This window comes from Sinohyriopsis cumingii, chromosome 1, assembly GCF_028554795.1.
Source record: "Sinohyriopsis cumingii isolate HCF-2022 chromosome 1, ASM2855479v2, whole genome shotgun sequence".
NCBI classification, from domain to species: Eukaryota; Metazoa; Mollusca; class Bivalvia; order Unionida; family Unionidae; genus Sinohyriopsis; species Sinohyriopsis cumingii.
Window position 1 is genome coordinate 87,682,743 of NC_142961.1, and position 22,188 is coordinate 87,704,930.

The window sequence follows — 22,188 nt, forward strand, 5'->3', positions numbered from 1 at the left end:
CATAATATTCGTCCCCAATTTGGAATTTCCCGCCATATTTAGACTGGTTCGCGTTATACATGATGAATTAGGTTAAATGTTCGATGGGAAATTTGGCATAGTAGTCTACATTCTTAGAGCAACGGAAGTAAACAACCAAGTTCGCTTGGAGAGCTGAAGATGTTTGACGTTGCGAGCAAATCAGCAGGAGCACAGATTGTTCTTGCAACATCTTGTGACGATAGATATCCCCCAGAAAACATAATTGATGGGTACTAAATAGTGATTCTGAAAATATGATTAGCACTGTATGAGTAACCATAACATCAATAGGCCGGTCCTATTACCGCGTTGCTACTTAGAAAACATACTGTACCCCAGAAAGTTTCAGAATTTTTACTTTTTCATTGTAATCATGCTGTATCAGTAATAAACGTGTGAGGTTTTGCTCATGAAGAATTAATTTCATTTCCGATCAACGGATTTGCACAAAGTGTTGAATGTTTCGAGATGAAGCGTGACAAGAGGCGGTCTATAGAGAATGTCTTATTATCGCGGCAAATGAGAAATACGGTATGAAAGTAAAAAGTCAGCAGATAAACAAAATGGAAGTTTTGTGTGAAGGCACATTATTTAATAAAAAGATTTAAAATTAAAATGATAAATTTAATTAAGAATGGCCGAACTGTAGTAGATCCATTAAATGATTTATGATATTATGTTTTATTACATGTTTGTAGTTAACTCAAGTCCTGGAATGTAAGACGTATCACGTTATTTATGTTATGGTAGTTAACCCCAACCCATGTAAACTTTATGTGGAAGGCATCTTTAATAGATCTGAAGAGATGAGAGAATTCATTAACTTGCCTTTATACTATAGTTCTGAGAACCCACATTGAAACATTACAAGTTTGGCATAGTCCTACAGCGTAAGACATTGCACATTATTTTTGTTTTAGTGCTTTGTCTTACTACCCAAATATCGGGCTTGTATAGCATGTTCTGATGTTGGTTGACTTTGGAATGAATAGTCAAAGTTTCAGGAATATCTCACACACTTGGCAGCACTTTATTTTACGAAGTATTCATTTCGCTTGGCTGCTTTGTTATCTTTGATCACAGTTATGAAAGTGTTGGTTAATTTAAGGTAGTTTATGTTACATACACAATAACATTTATAGGTGTTCGATTGATCAATTGAAGTGAGTTCATCCGACATGCAACCTGGGCTGCTAGATTTTAGGTTTGTAGGATTTTCATGCCTTTTAACTTTTCTTTTATTCCACCTCCTTTGATTCAGAAGACATAATTACCCCCCATATATTGACCCTGTGCCTGCATTTCAGAAATAACAATATAAAAATACACTTACAATGAATATTATGGTATCATGTATTTTTTCATTGGTAGATGTCAGTTCATGTCTCTGTTGATGCTAGCAGTGGAAAGTCACAAAAGGTGATAACACCTAGTAAGATGGCAAGTAATATCTATTTAAAACAATGTATCTGGCAATAAGAACTTTTAAGGTTTATGTTACTTGGCCTGATTGCAATGTAAATGCTAAACGACTAATAGTATATTGTGTTTTTGAGGTTAAAGATACCATTTCAGCCAGGTAGATTCAATTTATTTTGAGGTTCCAAAATGACAAAAAAGACTAAATTTATGTGAATACTTAACTTGTCATTAAAGAATGATTTCTTCATGTGACAGGAAAAGTCATTCAGGAAACGTGTATTTATTATGTTGAATGCTGGTGAATAATGAATGTACACTAAAGTTAAATGAGAGCAAAATCCGAAGCGAACAATTCCATGGTGCATTTTAGGTTAAACAGATATTCAAGCATTTTACTGTTTTCATGAGTTATTTGAGCACATGATTAAACTTGAATGGCAATAATTTAAGCGTCCTTGAAAAATATGATAGTACAATGCTTACCACAAAGTTATGGTGGCAAAACTGTTACAGGAAATAAGATCATCTAATTTTTATAGTATTATTAGTGCATTATCTACTTTTATTTTTGGGGCCCCAAGTGGCCGCGTGGTCTAAAGCACTCACTGCTACAGATCACTGCCATCTCACCTCTGTCTGTTTGGGTTTGAGTCTTGGGTTCAGCCATTGTGTGTATATGAGAAAGCTTGCCAGTAGCTTCTTGTTGGTTGGTGGTTCTTTCTGGGGTTTTCCTGGGTTCTTCCTCCACCATTTATACTGGCCGCCATATATAACATATATTGTACTGAATATGGCATTAAACCCTACAACAGCAATAACAACTTCTTTTGTTTTCTTTTGAACCTCTAAGATGTGTGTCCCCCAAATTTGGAGGGAGAGTGCACAGTGTCCCCTGCCATTGGGATCCTTAATGCAGCACAAATATGTGCTCAACATGACTTTATGAATGAACAGTACTAAAATAGGATTGGATATGGATATGGCATGAATGAGATTTGATCACTTGCTGAAATGTGTATGAAAATAAATCTAAGATTTTTTTTACTGTGATGAGAGTGTTTCTTCCAACTGTAAAATCTGATAGCTGCATGAACTTCTTGATATGATGTATGATGACAGCAGTACATGGAAGTGCTGAAATGCTGCAGTAAATGTTTGTAATAGATTATCATACTGTAAATAAACAAGCTTCCAGAACCTGAGGACAGACACAAAATGCCAATTTGTTGTATGTACATAAAATTAGAAACAGATGGGTTCTAAAAAAAATTCTTCCTACATTCATATCACCACAAACATAGGTACAGTATTCTGTACTCCAAAACAGACTTTTATTAAGACTCTTTATCTCTAGAATGGCTAGAATCAGGAACAACTTATGACCTGAACTGGTAAATAGACCAGACCTTGCAATTTTCAAGGCTATTCTACATTCATTCAATTCATAATTATTTCATCCATCATTCATATAATTGAACCGCCTTCTCTCATTATTCTACATACAACTTAAACATCGCTTATCTAAGTCCTGATTTGTTGGTTTCTAGCACTTCCACCGCAGTTCAAATTCTAGTCACTAGAGGGTCTGCACCAGTTACTGCACAGAACCAGTTACTTCGTGATCATTACTACTGACTGTGTGCAGTATATTTTTAAGTAGTAGAGGAGAACATTAAGACATAATGTGATTTACATTTTTGTGTCTGCAACTACATGTAGCAAAAATACCACATAGAATTAACAACAGTTAACATTTGTGCAATATCTGGTTCCATGGGGCAGCTGGTGCAGACACTACATAATTCCTCTTTTGGCCTGCCAGTTATTTTCTAAAAATAATATGATTTCTCACAATGCTCATGGATCACAAAAGAACTCAAAAAAAGTTTCTTAGGAAGAGAGATTATCCATATAAAAAATATAAGAAATCTAAGAATTCTGACATAAATCACCTCATTTTAATGAGATATCTGGTCAGATAAAACACCTAAGGAAACATACAGGTTATCTTGAACTTATTCTTGGTATAAATAACAAAGAAATCACTTCCAATATGAAGCAAAATAAAAAAAAATTTAAGTGAAGAAACTTTGATTATAAATAATGTTTGCCAGGACTCTCATCATGTTGTTTTAACTAAAATGGGAAAGTCCATATCAGAAACTTAGAAAAAATGGCCATTTTGAATAAACAGTTTTAGTTACATTTAAGCTACTCCCTTGATCTGTCAGGTCAGATCATGATTATTCCTGTCATGAACTATATAAATGACATTCATATGTCTGACAAACAATGGAAGCACAGTACAGTTCATGTGATATTTTGTTTCTCCATGCATCTTGGTGGGGCAGCTAATCCCCTCCACACTTGCTCTGTGGCGGAGGGATTCATTTTTAGAAATCACCACTGCGACTTGGCAAGCACTTCAATTGCTTCTTCACCATGAGTGAGCCGGTCAGCATTGTAATTATGCACATGTATTGATGGACATTTGAATAACCAATGCATGCAGACCACATATGGAAGATACCAAACGATACCATTTGAAGAATTAATCATCTTTATGTAAATTATATATTTGACAATAAAAAAAATTGTTTAAGAAAAGTCTTGTACATTCAGTACTGGTATGTTTTGAAAAGGTTGATCAGCCTCTAGGTAATATACTTATATTTCCAGCTACAGTTGTACTGCCGATCCAAAAAATTCACATGAATTCCCAATTCTGTTTGAACAATGTAGCCCATGAAGTTTGCATCATGATTTGTGGAAACTTGATCACTGGCACTTCTTGGAGTTCTGCATTTTAACTTATTCAAAGAAATCTGAAGAGATTTATGCTCCAGCTTGATAAGAGGGATAATTTTTGGCTTCCTTTGGACTTTATCCTGTTGTTACAAAGGAAAAGTGTTCCTCTGAAGTATGAACAGATGAATTCCAAATGACAACTTCTGCTATTTAAATAAAAGAACAGAAACAGTGAATTTACTCCACGAACAGTGTTCTTAGTCTGTCAGCAGTGATGGCGGGACACACTTTAAACGACAGCACAAGGTTGAATATATAAACAACTTTGAGCCAGCTAGATTCTGATGGAACCAGGTCTACTGCATGTGTAGATTATTTGGACTCGATGGTATTGGTCCATGAATTCTTAAAATTACTGCACAGTATTGAGAAAGTCATTAATGTATATAATGAACTTAATTATATTGATTGGTTACTATCTAGATACTTTGAAATGTGCAAAAATTACACCAATCTTTATAAAGGGGAAAGAGGAGGCTCTTGGGAACTACAAACCAATATTCATTTTACCATTATTATAAGAATTGTTTGAAAAGTGATTAGTGAAGCAAGTCTATGAATTGTTTTAAACCTACATTTTATATCATTAGGCACATTCAGGATTTTAAAATATCACTCATGCCAGATAGAATTCACCAACTTAAATGATCTTTGGTTATAAGAAATAGATAGTGGTTCTTTGACTAGGTTTATTTACTTGACTTCAAGAAAGCCACAGGTTTGATAATAATTTAAATTAGTTTAGATCATACCTTTAACAAAGGTCTCAGCAAGTAACCATTAGCAATATTAGCTCACAGACTTATACTATTCATTCAGGGGTTCTTCAAGGCTCTGTTTTAGGCCCTCTCGTTTCTTCTTTATGTACATGATCTTCCTTTAAATAATGAATTCACACATGCATATATGTTTATAGATGGTCTGGCCTTGTTTACATGTAGTTCTGATATTGAACTTATCCAAGCATGATCAGACTCAGACCGTATATTGTCTTTGGGAATGGCACATACACTGAATAAATTAGAAACCCAATTGTCTCTTACAATAAATAATTCTCAGTTAGAAAATGTCAAACTTGAAAGCTTCTAATCATATCTATAAATGATAATTTGCAATGGGATGACCATTTTGACGTGTTGATAAGCACCATCATCCAAACTTGCTCTGCTCAGTAGAATCAAGAAATATTTTCCCACAGAAACTTGAATTCTATTCTACAATTCATATATTCCTCCATCAATGTGTTATTGTTCAGCTGTATGGAGAAACTGTGCCAAATCTCGTCTTGACAGGATTTATAAACTTCAAAAATGGACATCGCATGAGAAGTATTGTTTATAGAAATAAAATGATTTACAATATATGAAAGATTTTCAAAAGACAGTTCTTGTACTACAATGTCTACACTGTACATGGAACTGCATCAACATATCTTCAGGGCTTATTCAACTCAATGTAACTTGAGATCCACATCACATGGAAACCTTCATCTGCCACAACCAATAACATAGCAATTTAAAAAATGAAAGCTTCCAGTTCTGATGCTTTTCTTTAGAACAAGCTTCCACTGTATGTAAAATCTGCAGAAAATATTATAGTATTTAAGAGTAGATATCATGAGTACTGTATGTATGTGTAATACTAATATATTATAATAGATTTTAGCACTTATAATACCAAAGACATATTTAAAACATTTATAACTATTATCTCTAACATAATGTACATTCATTTACAGTCCTCTTCAGACAGCCTTATGGGATATACATGTATCTAGGAATGTCTCTCTCTCTCTCTCTGTCTCTCCACCACAATGCATGGAAAAATTAAAAAAAAAAATTAAAAAATTGTATGAGCTGTACTGTACCTAGCAATGACAGACATAGATATTTCTATAAATGACAGACCTAAACCACTGGCAAATCTTGATCGCACAAAAGCAGCTGGTCCAGACTTTATAAGGTCAATAGTAATTCAGCAAATCAAAAATGAAATAGCATCTATTCTCCACATTACCTACTGAAAATCCTTAATTTGGGTCCAATTCTTAACAAGCAAATGTCTGTCTTCCGTTTAAAAATGATAATAAAAGTGATGCTGCAAATCTGTAGCCTTATTTCACATTTTTGCATTTTATGTACAATTTTGGAACATGTAGTTACATCTAACATAAGGGTTCTTTCATAGAGCCATCTGTATGATACATTGCTTGACTTAAGCAAAGCTTTTGTTAAAGTAAATCACCTAAAACTAATTTATAAATTAAGCCAGCATGGAATCAGAAGTAAGATACACAACTGGATTATAGCATTCCTGATATTACGTTGTCAGTTAGTAATACTTGAAGATGTATACATATCTGATATACCAGTCACAATAGGAGCTCACAGGGTTCTGTGCTTGGCCCAGTACTGTTTCTACTACACATCAATGACCTTCAACAGTAAATTTGTTTGCAGATGATACCAACCAATACCTCAGTCTTGGGAATAACATAGAGAGGAACAAGATTCAATAACATCTTGCTATTCTTTAAAATTGATGGACAAATGTGTTAAATAGATTCCAATCCTTGCAAATGCTAAGTCTTACACCTGTATCGAACCAGATACCCAATTTGGCATATATTTACCTCACATAATGAATCATGCAAAATCTTACACATCTGTTGTATCAGACACCAATTTGGATGTACTTACATAGTGAGAAATTAGCACAGTGAAATATGCCAAATCTTGTACACATCTGTTGTACCAGACACCAAGTTGGACATATATGTACCTTACCTGGTCAGAAATTAGCAGCATTGATTCATACTAAATTGGTTTAGATATCAGTTATGATTGCATAGATTGAACTACCATATCTTAATAATAACAAACAGTATGGCCAAATCAAAGGAATATGAGACACTGCTTACCACCTGAGTAACACAAACAACCAAACTTATCAGATGCACCCTCTTTCATTCACAGAGGCTGAAGCAACAGCCAGTTGTTCTAATTACTCTATTTCCTTCTGGCCATTGTACAGTGGAACAAACTACAGTTACTGCCATGAAATGATGCTGTCTTGCCTCTTTCGTTCCCTGAGATCAAAGCAACAGCTTTAATTAATAATTGATAATTACTCCTTTTTTCCATTGATCATTAAACAATGGAACAAAGTCTTATTAAATAATGCTGTCTTGCCTAAACTATCATTTTTTAAATCAATATTCACACAGTCTAGCATTGTGTACTAAAAAAAAACATTGTTTTACTTGTATTTCATTTGGTTGCTTCATTCTTCACAAATGTTAGCATTTAACACTACAGGCTGGTCAGACTTTTTGGGATCCACTTAACCCAGAAAATTAGTAAAGGGAAATTCACTTTTTGTGGATTTGATGATTGCCATAAGCCATGAATTTACAGACCCAATAGCAGTTATCCTTCTAAGATCTGCTTACCCAATCCATAAATTTAAGTGCCAACTAAAATATCCTTGTTTGCAAAATTTCACAAATTTATTACCATGAAATAAGTGGGTTCTTAGTACAGTAAAACCTGTCTTGAAGGACCACCCCATCTGACAAAAAATAATGGCCTCTCAAGACAGGTGGTCTCTCATAATAGGTCATGACACTATATAATCTGTGCAGGGAGATTCTGGTGTCTCAAAACAGGTGGTTTCATAGCAATGGTTTCTCAAGACAGGTTTTGTATTAGTTTATTCTTGTCTCTTTCACTGTATCGGCCTTTTATTAAAAAATGTGTTGAACTGCAGTATTGATACATTTGCATGTTTTGCAGGAGTGATGAAACATTTTGGACAACTACAGGGCTGTTTCCCCAGGAGTTTGTGCTGACCTTTGGATCCATGATGGAGGTCAAAAGGATAAATCTGGCATGTTACAATGGTAAGCTTTGTCACAATTCTTCCATTAGTACCATATTTACTCACTTGTACATTGCATCAAACTGCAAACAACAAAGATCCTGATCTGCCATCGCATAATGCGCCAGCAGATCAGGGTCTGTGTTGTTTGTTCTACTGATTACTCCTAACAAACTACATGTACACAGACCCATATCTATTGGCATATTTTGCAACGACAGATCTGGGTCTGTGTAGTTTGCAGTTGGACTCGTCTTGTAAGCAAGTGTATACAGTATGACCTGTTCTCCTAGTGATAAGTTATCCTGCAGATCTCCTTCAGGCTATGGTTAACCCTGAACTTGGTGTCATCCTTGTTGAAATATAATTATTGAAACAAAATTATTTGTTAGTTTACCTTTCACAAGTACCTATTTACACAAATCCACAAGGTTTTGTGAAGATAATAGCACTTTCTTTGTTAAGTGACATGGTCAGATGCAACCACGTAGCTCAAGCACATGCCATGTATACTCGCTTATAAGTTGAATAAAAATGCAAACAGCATAGACCCTGATATGTCATCACAGCTAAACTGTTCTCCTGTAGTTTGTCCAGTGCTGTATTTTGTTTGAGTTGAACTGAACTGTTCTCTTATAGTGTTGTCTGATGGGTTATATAGTTGAAGGTTTCAACACTATAAGGAGAACACTTACCATTGGAGAAGGCAATATAATAGATTTAGTCCATCATATCATGTGATGTTGTCTTTCACTGGTGTGTGGCAATAGCACGCACTATAACAGGTATAATTTCTATAGTCTAGTATAGATTCCATTAGTTATTGGGAAATGCATACTGTTCTAAAATAGATCTCTATAGTCAGTAAATCAGAACACAGATTTATGTTATGTACTTTGGTTCCAAGGGAAGCTTTCACCAGTGTTACTGATTTTTGAAGGTGTATGCTTATGCATTCAGGTGCAAGGTTTATGACAAGCCTTTCTGGATGTAAATAGAAAACTTCTCCCCTTTCTGATAGATATTTTGTTTTCTAAAACTAAAAAAATATATTTAGTAGACTCTTGATTATCCAAAGTCTGGGGTACTAGAAGAAAACTTTAGATAATACTGGGGATTGAATAACCAAAGGTCATGAAGGTGCAAATGTACATAAAGTTGAACATATTTTTTTATTCTGTTTCCTTACTGTGTATCTAGGGGATCATTTTACTGGCACATTTTAAAACAAAGACAGATCCAATAGTGAAAATTACTGTTGTCATCTTTATAATAGCCTGCATGGAATACAACAAAGACAATATTATAGTTGTCATCATCATTTCAGTATGCATGGAAATGATTAACATATTAAAAAAAATTCCTATGATGAGTAAGTGGATCACTTGATTAGTTGGTTTATTTTTCCTGTGATTCACTTCTCTTTAATTGTTTTTCTGTTTTAAACAACATCCATAAAGAAATTTGTAAGCAGTTTGTTTTGCATATTTTCTCTCTTTCATTGCAAAATCAATAACCCTGCTAAGAGCTCACTGGTGATTTTCTGATTTTCTTTTATCAAACCTACTTTACATAAAATTACTGCCATTAATTGCGTTAATAATGGGGCTTTTTAAAAGGTGCTTCACATGCCTGACTACACCTGTAACACCTGGATATTACCAGTAGTGTGCTTCACATGCCTGACTACACCTGTAACACCTGGATATTACACAGTGTGCTTCACATGCCTGACTACACCTGTAACACCTGGATACTACAGAGAACACCACTCCCTCGATAACTCGTGCCCTGATAACTCGCAAACCCACTTATAATGCAGGTCAGGCGTGGATCCCATTTTTTAAGCCAGAAAATACCCCAAAAATTGATCCCTATTTATTGAACTTGAAGAAAATTGTGATCAAAACAGAAACTTCAATGTATCTCTTGTTTTATCATTGAAAACAGTAGATAGGACCTGGAAATTTTAATCAACACTATGAAATATCAAATTTTAAAAATAGATCATACAATATTTTACATTTTTTTTCCAAACGACTTTCCTAGTACACTGCAATTAACGATATGTAAGGAAATAATGATCAATCAAAACGTCACTTACGCCAAGTAGAGTCAGTACTTTACTAAATAAATACTGTACACATTAAATAAAATAAAAAAATTAAAAATGTGCTTTCTGTTTCTATCTTTTAGTTCCTTTTAAGTTTAATCGTCATAAATGCAATGTGTCCTCTTGTAATTAAACATAAAATGCATCAATCTACCGTAACTGCTATGTCCGTGAGTATTTATCTGAGAACCTAATTAAGTGCTGACTGTATTTTGATAACTGACTTATTTTAGTATTTGTTGTATTGTTGCAGTGAATTAAAAGCTGGCCACCTTTTTATTACCACGTTAATTATGTCTTTAGAATCAAATAAAGGAGGTGGAATAAAAGAAAAGTTGAAAGGCACGAAAATCCTGCAAACTTAAAATCTAGCTGCCCAGGTCATATGTCAGGTGAATTCACTTCATTTGATCAATCGAACACATATAAATGTTATTTTGTATGTAACATAAACTGCCATAAATTAACCAACTTTCATAACTGTGATCAAAGATAACAAGGCAGCCAAGCGAAATGGACCATTGTGGGCAAGCAAGTTTCAGAGAATTCTTGAACTGGCACTTAGAGATATTCTCAAGGATGAGAAGAAGTTTCATTTTTAATTCCAATGAAATCACAAAATCAATATTGTACAAATTAAGCAATACAGAACTTGAGTTTCAGCGTAGATGATTGTCTCACGAAATAAATGTTGTGTGTTTTTGAAAAAATGGAATTTTGTTTGGTGGTGAATCAACAGTTAGTTTAGTTCCCTGGTCTGGGGTCTCCCGATTTGGCAGGATAATTTTAAACACCATTACGGGAAACAGACTCATAAAGAAAACAAAAAGTGGTGACATAATACACACATTTTTTTTCGCATAGACATGATGGTTGTTGAAAACAGTTGGAACAATCTTTCCTATGTTGGACATTTTGAAAATAAATGTTATTTAAACAGAATAATGAGTAACTTCATTAGAAAAAGCGCATTATTAAAAATATTTATCGACGTGATTGTAAAATGAGGATTCAGTCAAAAAACAGCCCAGTTCCCTAACACAGCCCCCCACCAGTTTTCTCGATGTCAAAACGATTTTTTTCTCTTAAATTTTTTGAGGTCCCTTAGTAACTCATGCCTTGCTTAAAGTGCGCTCTATGTTTGTGGACCCCGTTGTGTGCAAGTTATTGAATGAGTGGAGTATTGTGGTTAATTCAACTCCATGGACATGAGTAAAAGATGGGAATAGGTTAATATGCATCTTTATTAATTTGAATTCCCTTTTGTAAAGTTAATAGGTTACCGGTAATCGTATATGATCTTGCTTGTTTACAGAAGTTTCATTGAATTTTTTTTCACCTTAATATGACATGTCAATAAAAATGAAAATAAAACATAAGTTGTTTCTATCATATGAGGGCCAGATTTTTAAAATAACATTTACATTTGGGTTAGACCAGGGGTCTCAAACTCAAACCACCCTGAGGACCGCATGAGGCCATTTTCAATGGCCCAAGGACCACACCACCTTTGCTATCTCTCATGATACCTTGTGATGCCAATCATTTTGCGGGTCACAGGATATGGCTTGGCAGGCCGCATGTTTGAGACCCCTGGAATAGACATTATTACATATGATAAAGATAAAAAGCAAATGATTCATTAGTTTTTGATAAATTGCTCTCTGTTCCAGTTAAGAAGATTATATTTGAGAAGAGTCAAGCCCCAGAACCACTGAAGTTTGAACCATTGACAGAGAGAGGTAAGGACGTTCATTTTGGCTTTGAGTTTGTCATCTGCCAGCTATAATGCTACATCACCTTGCTTCATGTACAACATTATATTTTGTGGTTTCTGCTCGGTAACTTTTATACCTCAGTGTAACTCTGGAATAAAAAACCAATAATTTTGTGTAGCTGCAAAAAACTCGAGTTTTAGACCACATAGCTTGACCAAACTTTTAATTGTAGGGAAAGAAAATTATTATCTTTTGATTAGCTAACTGTAAAATAGTCCATGTTTATGTTTGTATAGGCCTTGTTTTTGTTTATATAGTCCATGTTTATGTTTGTATAGGCCTTGTTTTTGTTTGTATAGTCTGTGCTTTTGTTTGTATAGTCCATGTTTTATGCATAAAAAGCATTGAATTTTCAAGAAGTTATGTTCTTTGATTCACTGCCAACTGTTTCTAAATTTGTGCTTAATATAGAACTGATTACAATTGATTTTTAAAAAAAAAATTGTTTGATTCATTCATCCTTTCATTCAATCAGAGAATATATGTTTCATGGTCTGCAGCCAGGAATATGAACATAAGCTGCCATATCACTGCCACAGTTATAAAGCACAGAAGAAAAAAATTTGAGTCTGTGGCTTTACTTGGTTGTGAGAAACTACCAGAAAATTTCACAGCCATTCCTTGGAAAATATATACTGAAATTAAGTTAATCCTGATATTTTGTTCCTATACATATATGCTTCATGCAAGAATTAGAAAGGAATCACATATTGTTTTTAAGAATATTCAAGGAAAACTTCCCAGGAATTTTGTTTGGACAAATGATAACCAGTCTAGATTAATGAGGATACACTGTTTTTGCATGACACCTTTTAGTGAATTTGGACTGGATCATAGTAAGTGAATGGTCACTGTGATATTTTCTAGATCAGCCTTTCACAGTGGCAAAAATTTCCAGCCTACTTTGAAATTCAAACTGTTCTGTGCATTCTAATCACATTTAATGTGTGATCTTGTGTTGATACACTAAAAAGTTACATTGGGCAAGACTCTGACTGGGTTTACCAGTCTTTCAGGAATCAAACTCAGCTAATATAGATGGACCATCAAAGATTTTTTGTTGTTGTTGTAGGGTTTAACGACATTTTTCAGCACACGATAGACTATGCATTGCTGCCAGTATTAATGGTGGAGGAAGAACCTGGGAAAACCCCGGAAAGAACCACCGACCCATGAGAAGCTACTGGCAAGCTTTCTCACATACCCACATTGGCTGAATCCGAGACTTGAACCCAAGCAGACAGAGGTGAGATGGCAATGATCCGTAATGGAGAGCGCTTTAGACCACTCAGCCACTTGCCCCCCCCCCCCATCAAAGATTGGTCAGATTAATTCATTTCTTGTGCATTAAGGGTTTAACTCATTCAGCCGCAATTCTGCCTGTAGGCGTGATGAGGCTGTACCCTACTTCTGAGCTCTGCAGCATCAAGGTCATATAAGATACACCAAAGTGGGTGGTATTACAAAAAAGTAGACAGATATAGCTCTACAATGATACCAAATAATCTGGACATTTTAGTTGGGCTACAAAATACAGAGGGAAAAACCTAGTTTTTTGGACCAGTTTATTTTTCACCTAAAATTCGCCCGTGGTCGGAATCCGATTTTGTGTCCGGATTTTAGACCTTTTGGCCTCAGATCTAAGGCAGACCGGTCTGAACTGCACACAGACAGGTGAAGCTTTGCAGAAACTAGGATAAGGAGGGCATTTGGAATAAAGAGTGGTCTCCATACGAAAATGATGGACCCATTAACGAAAAAAAAAAAAACTCCAACTTTTATCCTTCTGCTCATGCGTGAGCAAAATAACCAATGGAAAATGATGTTTCTAATACAACTAAGCATTAGGCTAATAGAAAATTTATTGAAATTCGATGTATTAGGATGTATTCAGAAATAGCCTCCAAAATGTGTTTCCTGCTCGCATTTTAATCAAAAACGACAAAAACCTCCAGGGCTTAATGAGTTAATGCCATGCACATTAGATTGCAATCAGTCATGTGATAAATATGCATAATGAGTACTATACCCCTCAGTGAAAACTTGGTTATTTTGACTTATTTTTCACAGAATGACCTGTGTTAACCCTGGTGTTTGGTTTAGTTTTTCAGACACTGTTATCTGCAGGGTCATGTAATTTGGATTATAGATGCATTATGAAGAGGGTTACATCCTTAGGTCAAAATTATGTCAATGTCACCTATATTTTATTTTCCAGAAGTCATGTTTCTTTGCATATATGTATGCATGTATGTATGTATATATATATATATATATATATATATATATATATATATATATATATGCTTCAAGAGAAGTACACTTTACTCTTCAATTCATATAAAAGACACTGTTACCTGCATATCAAACTCCAGTAATCTACATTAATCCTTGCATTTAGTTCTTTTGTTAAAGACTCATACTGTATAGTGATGTACATAGGATGTATCATAAGAATTACTATACAATGAAGACAGAACAATGTTTTTGCAATCCAACCATACCACCATTGGTAGTTTTCTTCTTCTTGATTATATTAATGGATTTATTAGTAACCCCCAGGGGAAGCGTTTCCGGGAAGTATCTGAAAATGTATCCCCATTCCACCCGTTATATGTATTAACAAAAGATAGAGAAAACATGTTAGTAGTTTTTACATAAGCACATACAGTGTATAACATGATTCCCTGGAGACATAAAATATATCATTGATAAATTATTACAGTTAGATACATATCCAGTCTTGTATCCAGAAATTGTGTAAACTTGAAACTTTTATATAGCGGGGCACTCTTGCAGGTAGTATGTATATATTAAGTGTAATATGATCGTGGCATGGTTCCTGAAATTTGAAATACATATACGTGTTTTTTTCTCATACCTGGAAAAATATTTTTTTTAAAGTACGAGAAATAGTGTGTAAAACATTTATTATCATTTTGGGGAAGAGTTCACATATGAATTTAAATATAAGATCGTGGTGTGGCTTCAGAAATTTAACAATTTCACCAGGTTCTTGAAGTGTTATGCCAAAATAAACATTATCGGAAATGTTACTTATTACTGATCCATGAGTAAAGACAGTAAGTCGTCTTTGTGATTGTCTTCAATTAATTCTGTATACAATCACTGCTCAAACAATAGCCAACATGTGTTTCTTCTTTAACTGCATACACAACCAAGCAGCAGCCAATGCAGTGGTTGATAAAAGATTCTCGCAATTTAATAAACATCAAAAAATGAAAGCCACCAAGATGCTTGCTGGGCTTTGCGGTGTTATTAGATGCAATCAGTTGAACAGTAAATAAGGTTGGCTTTATTAGCTGGTCAACAGATAGGGTATGAAATTTGGCATGCATTCAACTTGAATTTTTTTAATAAAAGTGACTCATGACCATTGCAGGCCTACTGCACTTAGTTCTCGGGTTTTACATGTGTATGGTGTTGCTTATGAACTCGTTATTAAATTCCTATTTTTGTATAAAAGTATTTACCATTATGGAAAACCAAGTTCACAAATGCCAAGTCATTCTCAGCACTTTGTGCAATGATTAGTATAGCAGTTTTCACACGTTTCTTTTGATATTCACAAAATCTGAAGTAAAAGTTATATGCACACTGAAAGCATGTGTTGATTGTTAATTATTCTAACTGTAGTCATTCAAACGAATAGGCAATAATTTTTGGAAATTTACAATGGATAAATGTACATGGAAACACATGAGAAAATTTAGCAGTATGAAATTTGTACAGAAACCGTTCAAAGACCCTGGAACATAATGAACCTTACATGTGTTTTGTCTTTCTTAACCTAATTTTGCTGTTCAATTTTCCCATTGAATTCAGACACATAATGATCTGTGACAAAATTATTGAATAGTTTAAATATGTATGCAAATTTTGCAATGGGATTACATGTATTATGGATTAACTGCAAGCCCCGACAGTACATTATCAGACGGCAAGTAAACTATGTTAATACTCTGTTCATGCTATATATTATTAAAGATGAATTCTGACACAGTGATTTGAGACAAAATTATTGAATATTTTAAATCTGTGTGCAATTTTTCAGTGGAATTACATGCATTATGGATGAACTGCATGCCACAACGGTACGATAATAAACAGTATTGATACCCTATTCATCATATACATTAGACATGAATACACGTATATGTGTCAGTGAGTTGTTCTTTGAAAAAAGGACCCTAATTATTGTATTATGACGAATTTCCTCTGTATATATATTATAGGCCTGAGCTTGTAATATGTTAAAAGTTGCAAGTGATGTGCATATAGTGTAATTTATTGTTGAATGGCTAGGATGATTCCAGTCAGGTGAGTACTTAGTTGCTTACTTGATCTAAGTGAAATTTTGTGACATAGAATGTTGCAAAGTGGAATTCAAAATTATATCGGAGGCACATTTTGGTTAAAGCATTTTTTCCTTCACATATCATTTTATAAATCAATTCAGTACATATTTGGAATACTGGAATACTCCTAGTCTTTTAGTACAACTCAAGTCCCAGGCTGGGGCCAAGGGGTCAAGAATTATAACGTGGACACATATACTGGTTACGTTTTCAGTTAAAAACAGAACATGTAGCACCATAGCACTGTACCTAATTCATTTTTCATTTGGTCCATAACTTATATTGCAGTTCTTTATCTCAGTTGCACTGCATTTGGAATATACAAACATCTGGTATTCCCCTATTCCCAGTAGGAATCCAGTAGTAGGAACACTACCCTAGTTGAGGCTCATGGGGGTCATAGGGAAATTTCTTTAGATGTATTACTAGCCTGTGTTTATTGAATTTCATGCATTTGTACATTATTTGGAAAGTTTTTGCCTGCAAGACAGCACAAATGAAGATATTTTAAAATGTATATCCATATTTAGAAAATAACAAATCTATTTTAATCCCTCAATCTCAGATGAAGTTTAAATCAGGCGTGTTCCTGGTAGTTTCACATGCCTAATTAAAATGAGAGTTGGGCACAAAACTGAGAAAAAAGATCAAACTTCGTATGAATTGAGTCAATAAATTGTATTCAGTTTTTTTGTTTGAAGCTTCTCATTAAAAGTGTCAGTGTAATTTTTATGTTAACTTTTGTGCCAACTTTCAATCCAGTTTTTTTTTGGGACCCACACCTTACTCTAACTAAATTGCATTGAAACAAAACATCCTACTATATGTACTTGCTTCAAATTCAGGTTCAGCTATAAACAAAATAAACCATGATTTGCAATGATCACATAATGCACCAGCAGATCAGGGTCTGTGTTGTTCTACTGATTATTCTTTACAAACTGCATAGACCAGGAGCTGCTGGTATATTATGTGCTGGTAGATACGGGGGCATGTATTTTGTACTTGGTCTTGACTTATAAGCAGGTACGGACAGTAACCACCTAAGAGAGACCTGCCAATAAGGACTAATTTATATTTTTCTATTAGATGGTAAATACAGACTTTAAAGCAAAGTGTTGAGTTGCATATGGTGTAATGAAAATAAAGTGAAACAGCTTTTGTTTGCGTCGGTGCCACTTGTTGAATGGGAAAACTCCAAGCAAGCTTTCCCGGAGTACATATGTTGATATTATATCAGATATGTCCTTGAGTTGTTACACATAGGAATCCCTGAGGAAAACTATGTTCTTTAGAATTTTTTTTGATATAATGAGGTGGTTTCAGTATTATTTTGGTGGTGCTTCATTGTAAATGTGTAGTTAGAATGTGACAAAAGATGAATACTGAATTGGTTCCAACATATTGTATTCTGCATATATTTAATTATATTGATTTATTTATCAATCTTAACTGATTTGATATCAACCAACTCTCTTTCAGGCTTTGAATTTTGACAGTGTCCATTCTCTTCTTTCAGTGTTGGAGAAAACTGATAGAACACTGCAACATGAGGAGTTCAGCGTTCCAGGTGGCACACAGATGTTGCATCTGAGAGTTTTAATAGAGTCAGGATATGACCATTTTGTTTCAGTGCATAAACTGTCAATAGATGGCAATGCTCTTCATGGTTGAATGACTAGATCAGTTCAGTCAACATTTTCATCGCTGTCTGAATTATTTATATTGACATTTCTCTCCAAGCATCTTTATTTCTAGAATGTAACATAAACAATCACTTAAACCAGTCAACAATGTGGATTGTTCTAGGAGTTTTCTGTTGTTGCTATAATGTGACATTTTACAATTGCTTGCATTACATCATTCTTGAAATTAGTCATTACCTGAGCCTTGCAATGTTAAAAGCTCAGATGGAATAAAATTTATAAAATAAATCAGAAGTGTTGTGTTGGTTTTAAAATTGCATGTGTAACTGATCAGCATTGAAAATGTCTGGATAATAAGTCCACTCATATTGTATTCCCTTCATGTCCCAGAAAATTGTAACTTGATTGCAAGTTTTGTCATTATAGTGAGGAACAATTTGATGGTTTAATGTCATATTTGTTTGCATTGCTATCATAATTTGGGTGTCATGTTTTTATGTGCCCACCATAAAGCTTATTATGTTATCATGTTGTCTGTGTGTGCGCATCTGTTATGAGTTTTGTTTCCACATCATCTCAAGTTACCAAACTTTGTGGATGACTTTCACTTAGGATAATGAAAAATCTGTCAGGTTTCGGGTCAATGGTCAGCATCACTCTGAAAGAAGAAAAATGCTTTCTGTACAGTAACATTAGTTCTATCTTGCGCATCTGGACCAAACTTTGTGGATGGCTTGCACCTGCAGTAACGTAGAAGCCTAATGATTTTGTGGGCTACTAAACATGTAATGTGCTGTTCATGGTATTCTTGTTGATATGATACTCACATTGTTTCCATTGAGATCCACTGGCTGTTTGATCTAGATTAGAGTTGGTGGAGTCTCTATCATTGACTGACATGTCGGCTTTAGGTTTTAATTAGTGATTAGACTCTTGCCCTATTCACACCTTGCTGGTGCATCTGCTGCTTGAGACAATCATCTTAGTCTTTGCCCCAAGTCTATCAATTTGGGAGCAGAAAGATCAAAAGTCAAGGCATTTTGAATCTTGTTAGTCTTTTCCCCAAGAAAGAGTCTATCAGTTTGGGGGGTAGAAAGATCAGAAGTCAAGGCATTTTGAATCTTGTTAGTCTTTTTCCCAAGTCTATCAATTTGAGAGTATAGAAAGATCAAAAGGAAAGGCATTTTAAATGAAAGATGAAAAGTGGTTTCTGCACAAAAGGTTTACTTATAGGATTATTCTTTTCACAGGTGGTATGGTTTTGTTCTCAGAAACTCTCTGAGGATTACAGCTTATAATTTAATTGGTACTATAGAGATGGAGACTTAAAATGACCAAAATTCCTTTTATCAAGAGGGTGGGGGACTCTTGAATTCTGAAAAATGGTATCATGGTGGAAAATTTTGCATAAATTGTTGAAAGCTTTCATTATCTTGGTCCTGTTGTTTTGGGGTTTTCTTTACAACACAGCTGAATCTGGCAGGTAAATGAATAAAGGCACTTAACATTCATATCTGAAATCTTACACTGAATACAAGAGATTGTATGCATTTATTTGATGCATGCACCTCTGCTATCGCTTCATATGCATATGAAGTTTAGGAATTGTGATAAAAAATTATATTGGAGGCACATTTTGGTTAATGGTGATGTACATGTTGAATGTAAAATTGTTAAAACTAAATGGTTCCGCATATGGGGAAATGACTGTTTGCCTATGAAATTAAAAAAGGCTTGGGAATATTGAAAACTTTAAGTACATAATAAGATGTAGTGATACTGTATAATTAACTTTATTGTATCAAGAATTGTATGAACCGTCACAAAATAATATATCTGACTGGCTTTTGTTGCTAAAACATTGTTTAAAGATATATGGTTTTTCAGAATATGGAAATACCCTAATTCAGTTGATGTTAAAACCTCATTCTGCATACAAAGAAAGATATGTATATATGTGTGTATGTGTGTATGTATGTATGTATGTATGTATGTATGTATGTATGTATGTACGTACGTATCTGATTGGAATCAAAATAGATTCATCAGAATTATTGTTTTATAAATCAATTAATCCACTTTTGAAAATAAAGATTAACTTGGAATTTTGATGAATGCAAACATAATAGGACTTTGTGTCATAATTTTTTCCTGAAGCACAATTTATAATAGAATCATCAAACTAAACTATTGTATGCATCTCTGTTAGTACAACACAATTACAACAAAAAATGGTCACTGTGGCCTACATTTCACATTTTGCTGGTTTTAGTTAAGCTTTACATTTAGCTCATTACCACGTAATTCTTTTACATCATGCATACGTTTTATTATACTGGGAGTTATGAACCTTGGTGAGGATATACACCTTGATGAATAATACACAAGTATCACTGTCACCTGTATTTTACGCCTGCCATGTGCATACTATTCTTGCTAGAATTGATAAAAATGTATAAGGGGATATATTTTGATGAGTGCTACTCCCTTGTTGCTCTGCTAATGCCACACTCTGACAACAAAAGAAACTCATCTTGACATATGCTTGATGTTTTCCTGGCTTTGGTTACATTTTTGTGGGGGCCCAGAGTGGCCGAGTGGTCTAAAGCGCTCTTTGTTACGGATCACTGCCATCTCACATCTGTCTGCGCTGGTTCGAGTCTCGGATTCAGCTAATGTGGGTATGTGAGAAAGCTTGCCAGTAGCTTCTCGTGGGTCAGTGGTTCTTTCTGTGGTTTTCCCTGGTTCGTCCTCCACCATTAATACTGACCACCATGTATAGCCTATTGTGTGCTGAAAAATGGCGTTAAACTCCACAACAACAGCAACAACATTTTTGTGTTTATTGGTTCCTGACCACATGAGTTTTGGGCATGCTTTATTCATGCTTGCTTTCCTAGTCATGAAATATAGTGAGCAGATGCGTCTTGAAAAGTACAACATCCGTATTGCAAAGAAAGTCGCTGTGACCAATGTTTTATGCTTTAGTAACTGTTGAACATCATTTTTATAGTGTATCTGCTCTGTGTACCTCACCCTTACAAACAAAGAAGGACACTATGACCAACATTTTAGCTTTATTATCATTGGACAGGTATTTTTTTTTTAATTTTTGACCTCATAAATTCTTCTATATACGTCTTAGGATACACAAAATACTCTTGTGCAGTGCAGTTGAAGTAAGAATAAATGTTTATTTAATGGCAAACTTTCCATATTAATTGCTGTGCATTGACCGCTTTGGTGGCCTAAGTGGTTAGAATGTCCACCTCAGATGCTGGAGGTCGTGGTTTTGAACCCCAATTGAGTCATACCAAAGGCTTATTAAAATGGGTCTAACAGCTGCCTCGCTTTAAGAGGTTAGTGTTAGGACTGGTCAGCCTGGAGTCAGAATAATGTGACTGGGTGAGACATCACACTCCAGAAGAAAATTGGTTTGTATGCAATAATTCATGCTTTCCACCATCTACTCTCATAAAATGTTATGGATGGCTTGCACTTGGGCAAGAAAAGCCTTATGGATATTGGGGTCAGAAGGTTAGAGGTCAAGGTAACTGTTACAGAAAGAAGAGAAATGGTTTCTACATCACATACTTTGTAGATAGCTTGCACTTAGGATAAGGAATTTTGGGGTCAAAGGGCAAGGTCACTGCAACTGGAAGAATAAAATACGTTTCAGCAGAGTAACATTAGTTCTGCATTATAGACCTGGACCAAACTCTATGGGTTGCTGGCAAGAAAGAATCCCATCAAAATGTGGAGGTCAGAAGGTCAAATTTCAAGCTCTCTGTGACCAGATTATTTCTTCATACAAATTTTAATTATCAAGATGGAATACTATTAAATACAGGATGGCCATACAATGTGTCACTGAACGTACCCTTGTTTCAAAATTAAATTATCCCAATATCCCTGGACCATAGTATGTAATTGGTGCTGCATTGAGCATGTTGGTTATGCTTTTTGAAATTACTTTCTTTAGTAGTACAGACATTTTTAATTATAACAATGTAACCCTTGTTTCTTGTAGATTTTATCCATGTATGATTTTTAACAAATTGAGAAATGTTACAGATAAAAAAACTTAATGTTTCTAATTGTGTCTACTTCTTTAAAGAGAATGTCAAAATGGGATTAATATT

At 34.6% G+C, this 22,188-nt stretch overlaps 1 protein-coding gene across 1 annotated transcript; it reads left to right on the forward strand.

The window, feature by feature from the left end:
- Positions 1–118: 118 nt before the first annotated feature.
- Positions 119–18,334, forward strand: LOC149807297 (intraflagellar transport protein 25 homolog). Its single transcript, XM_089964942.1, has 4 exons — positions 119–251; positions 8,046–8,152; positions 11,917–11,985; positions 17,920–18,334. The coding sequence occupies exons 1-4, from the start codon at positions 160–162 to the stop codon at positions 18,072–18,074; spliced, it is 423 nt and encodes a 140-aa protein (XP_089821068.1). The 5' UTR covers positions 119–159; the 3' UTR covers positions 18,075–18,334.
- Positions 18,335–22,188: the final 3,854 nt, after the last annotated feature.

Excerpts from the sequence above, each read along its gene's own strand:
- LOC149807297 (XM_089964942.1), top strand. The coding sequence starts at position 160 with ATGTTTGACGTTGCGAGCAAATCAGCAGGAGCACAGATTGTTCTTGCA. Across the intron at positions 252-8,045 it reads CCAGAAAACATAATTGATGG|GAGTGATGAAACATTTTGGA; the intron begins GTACTAAATAGT and ends CATGTTTTGCAG. Across the intron at positions 11,986-17,919 it reads TGAACCATTGACAGAGAGAG|TGTTGGAGAAAACTGATAGA; the intron begins GTAAGGACGTTC and ends CTCTTCTTTCAG.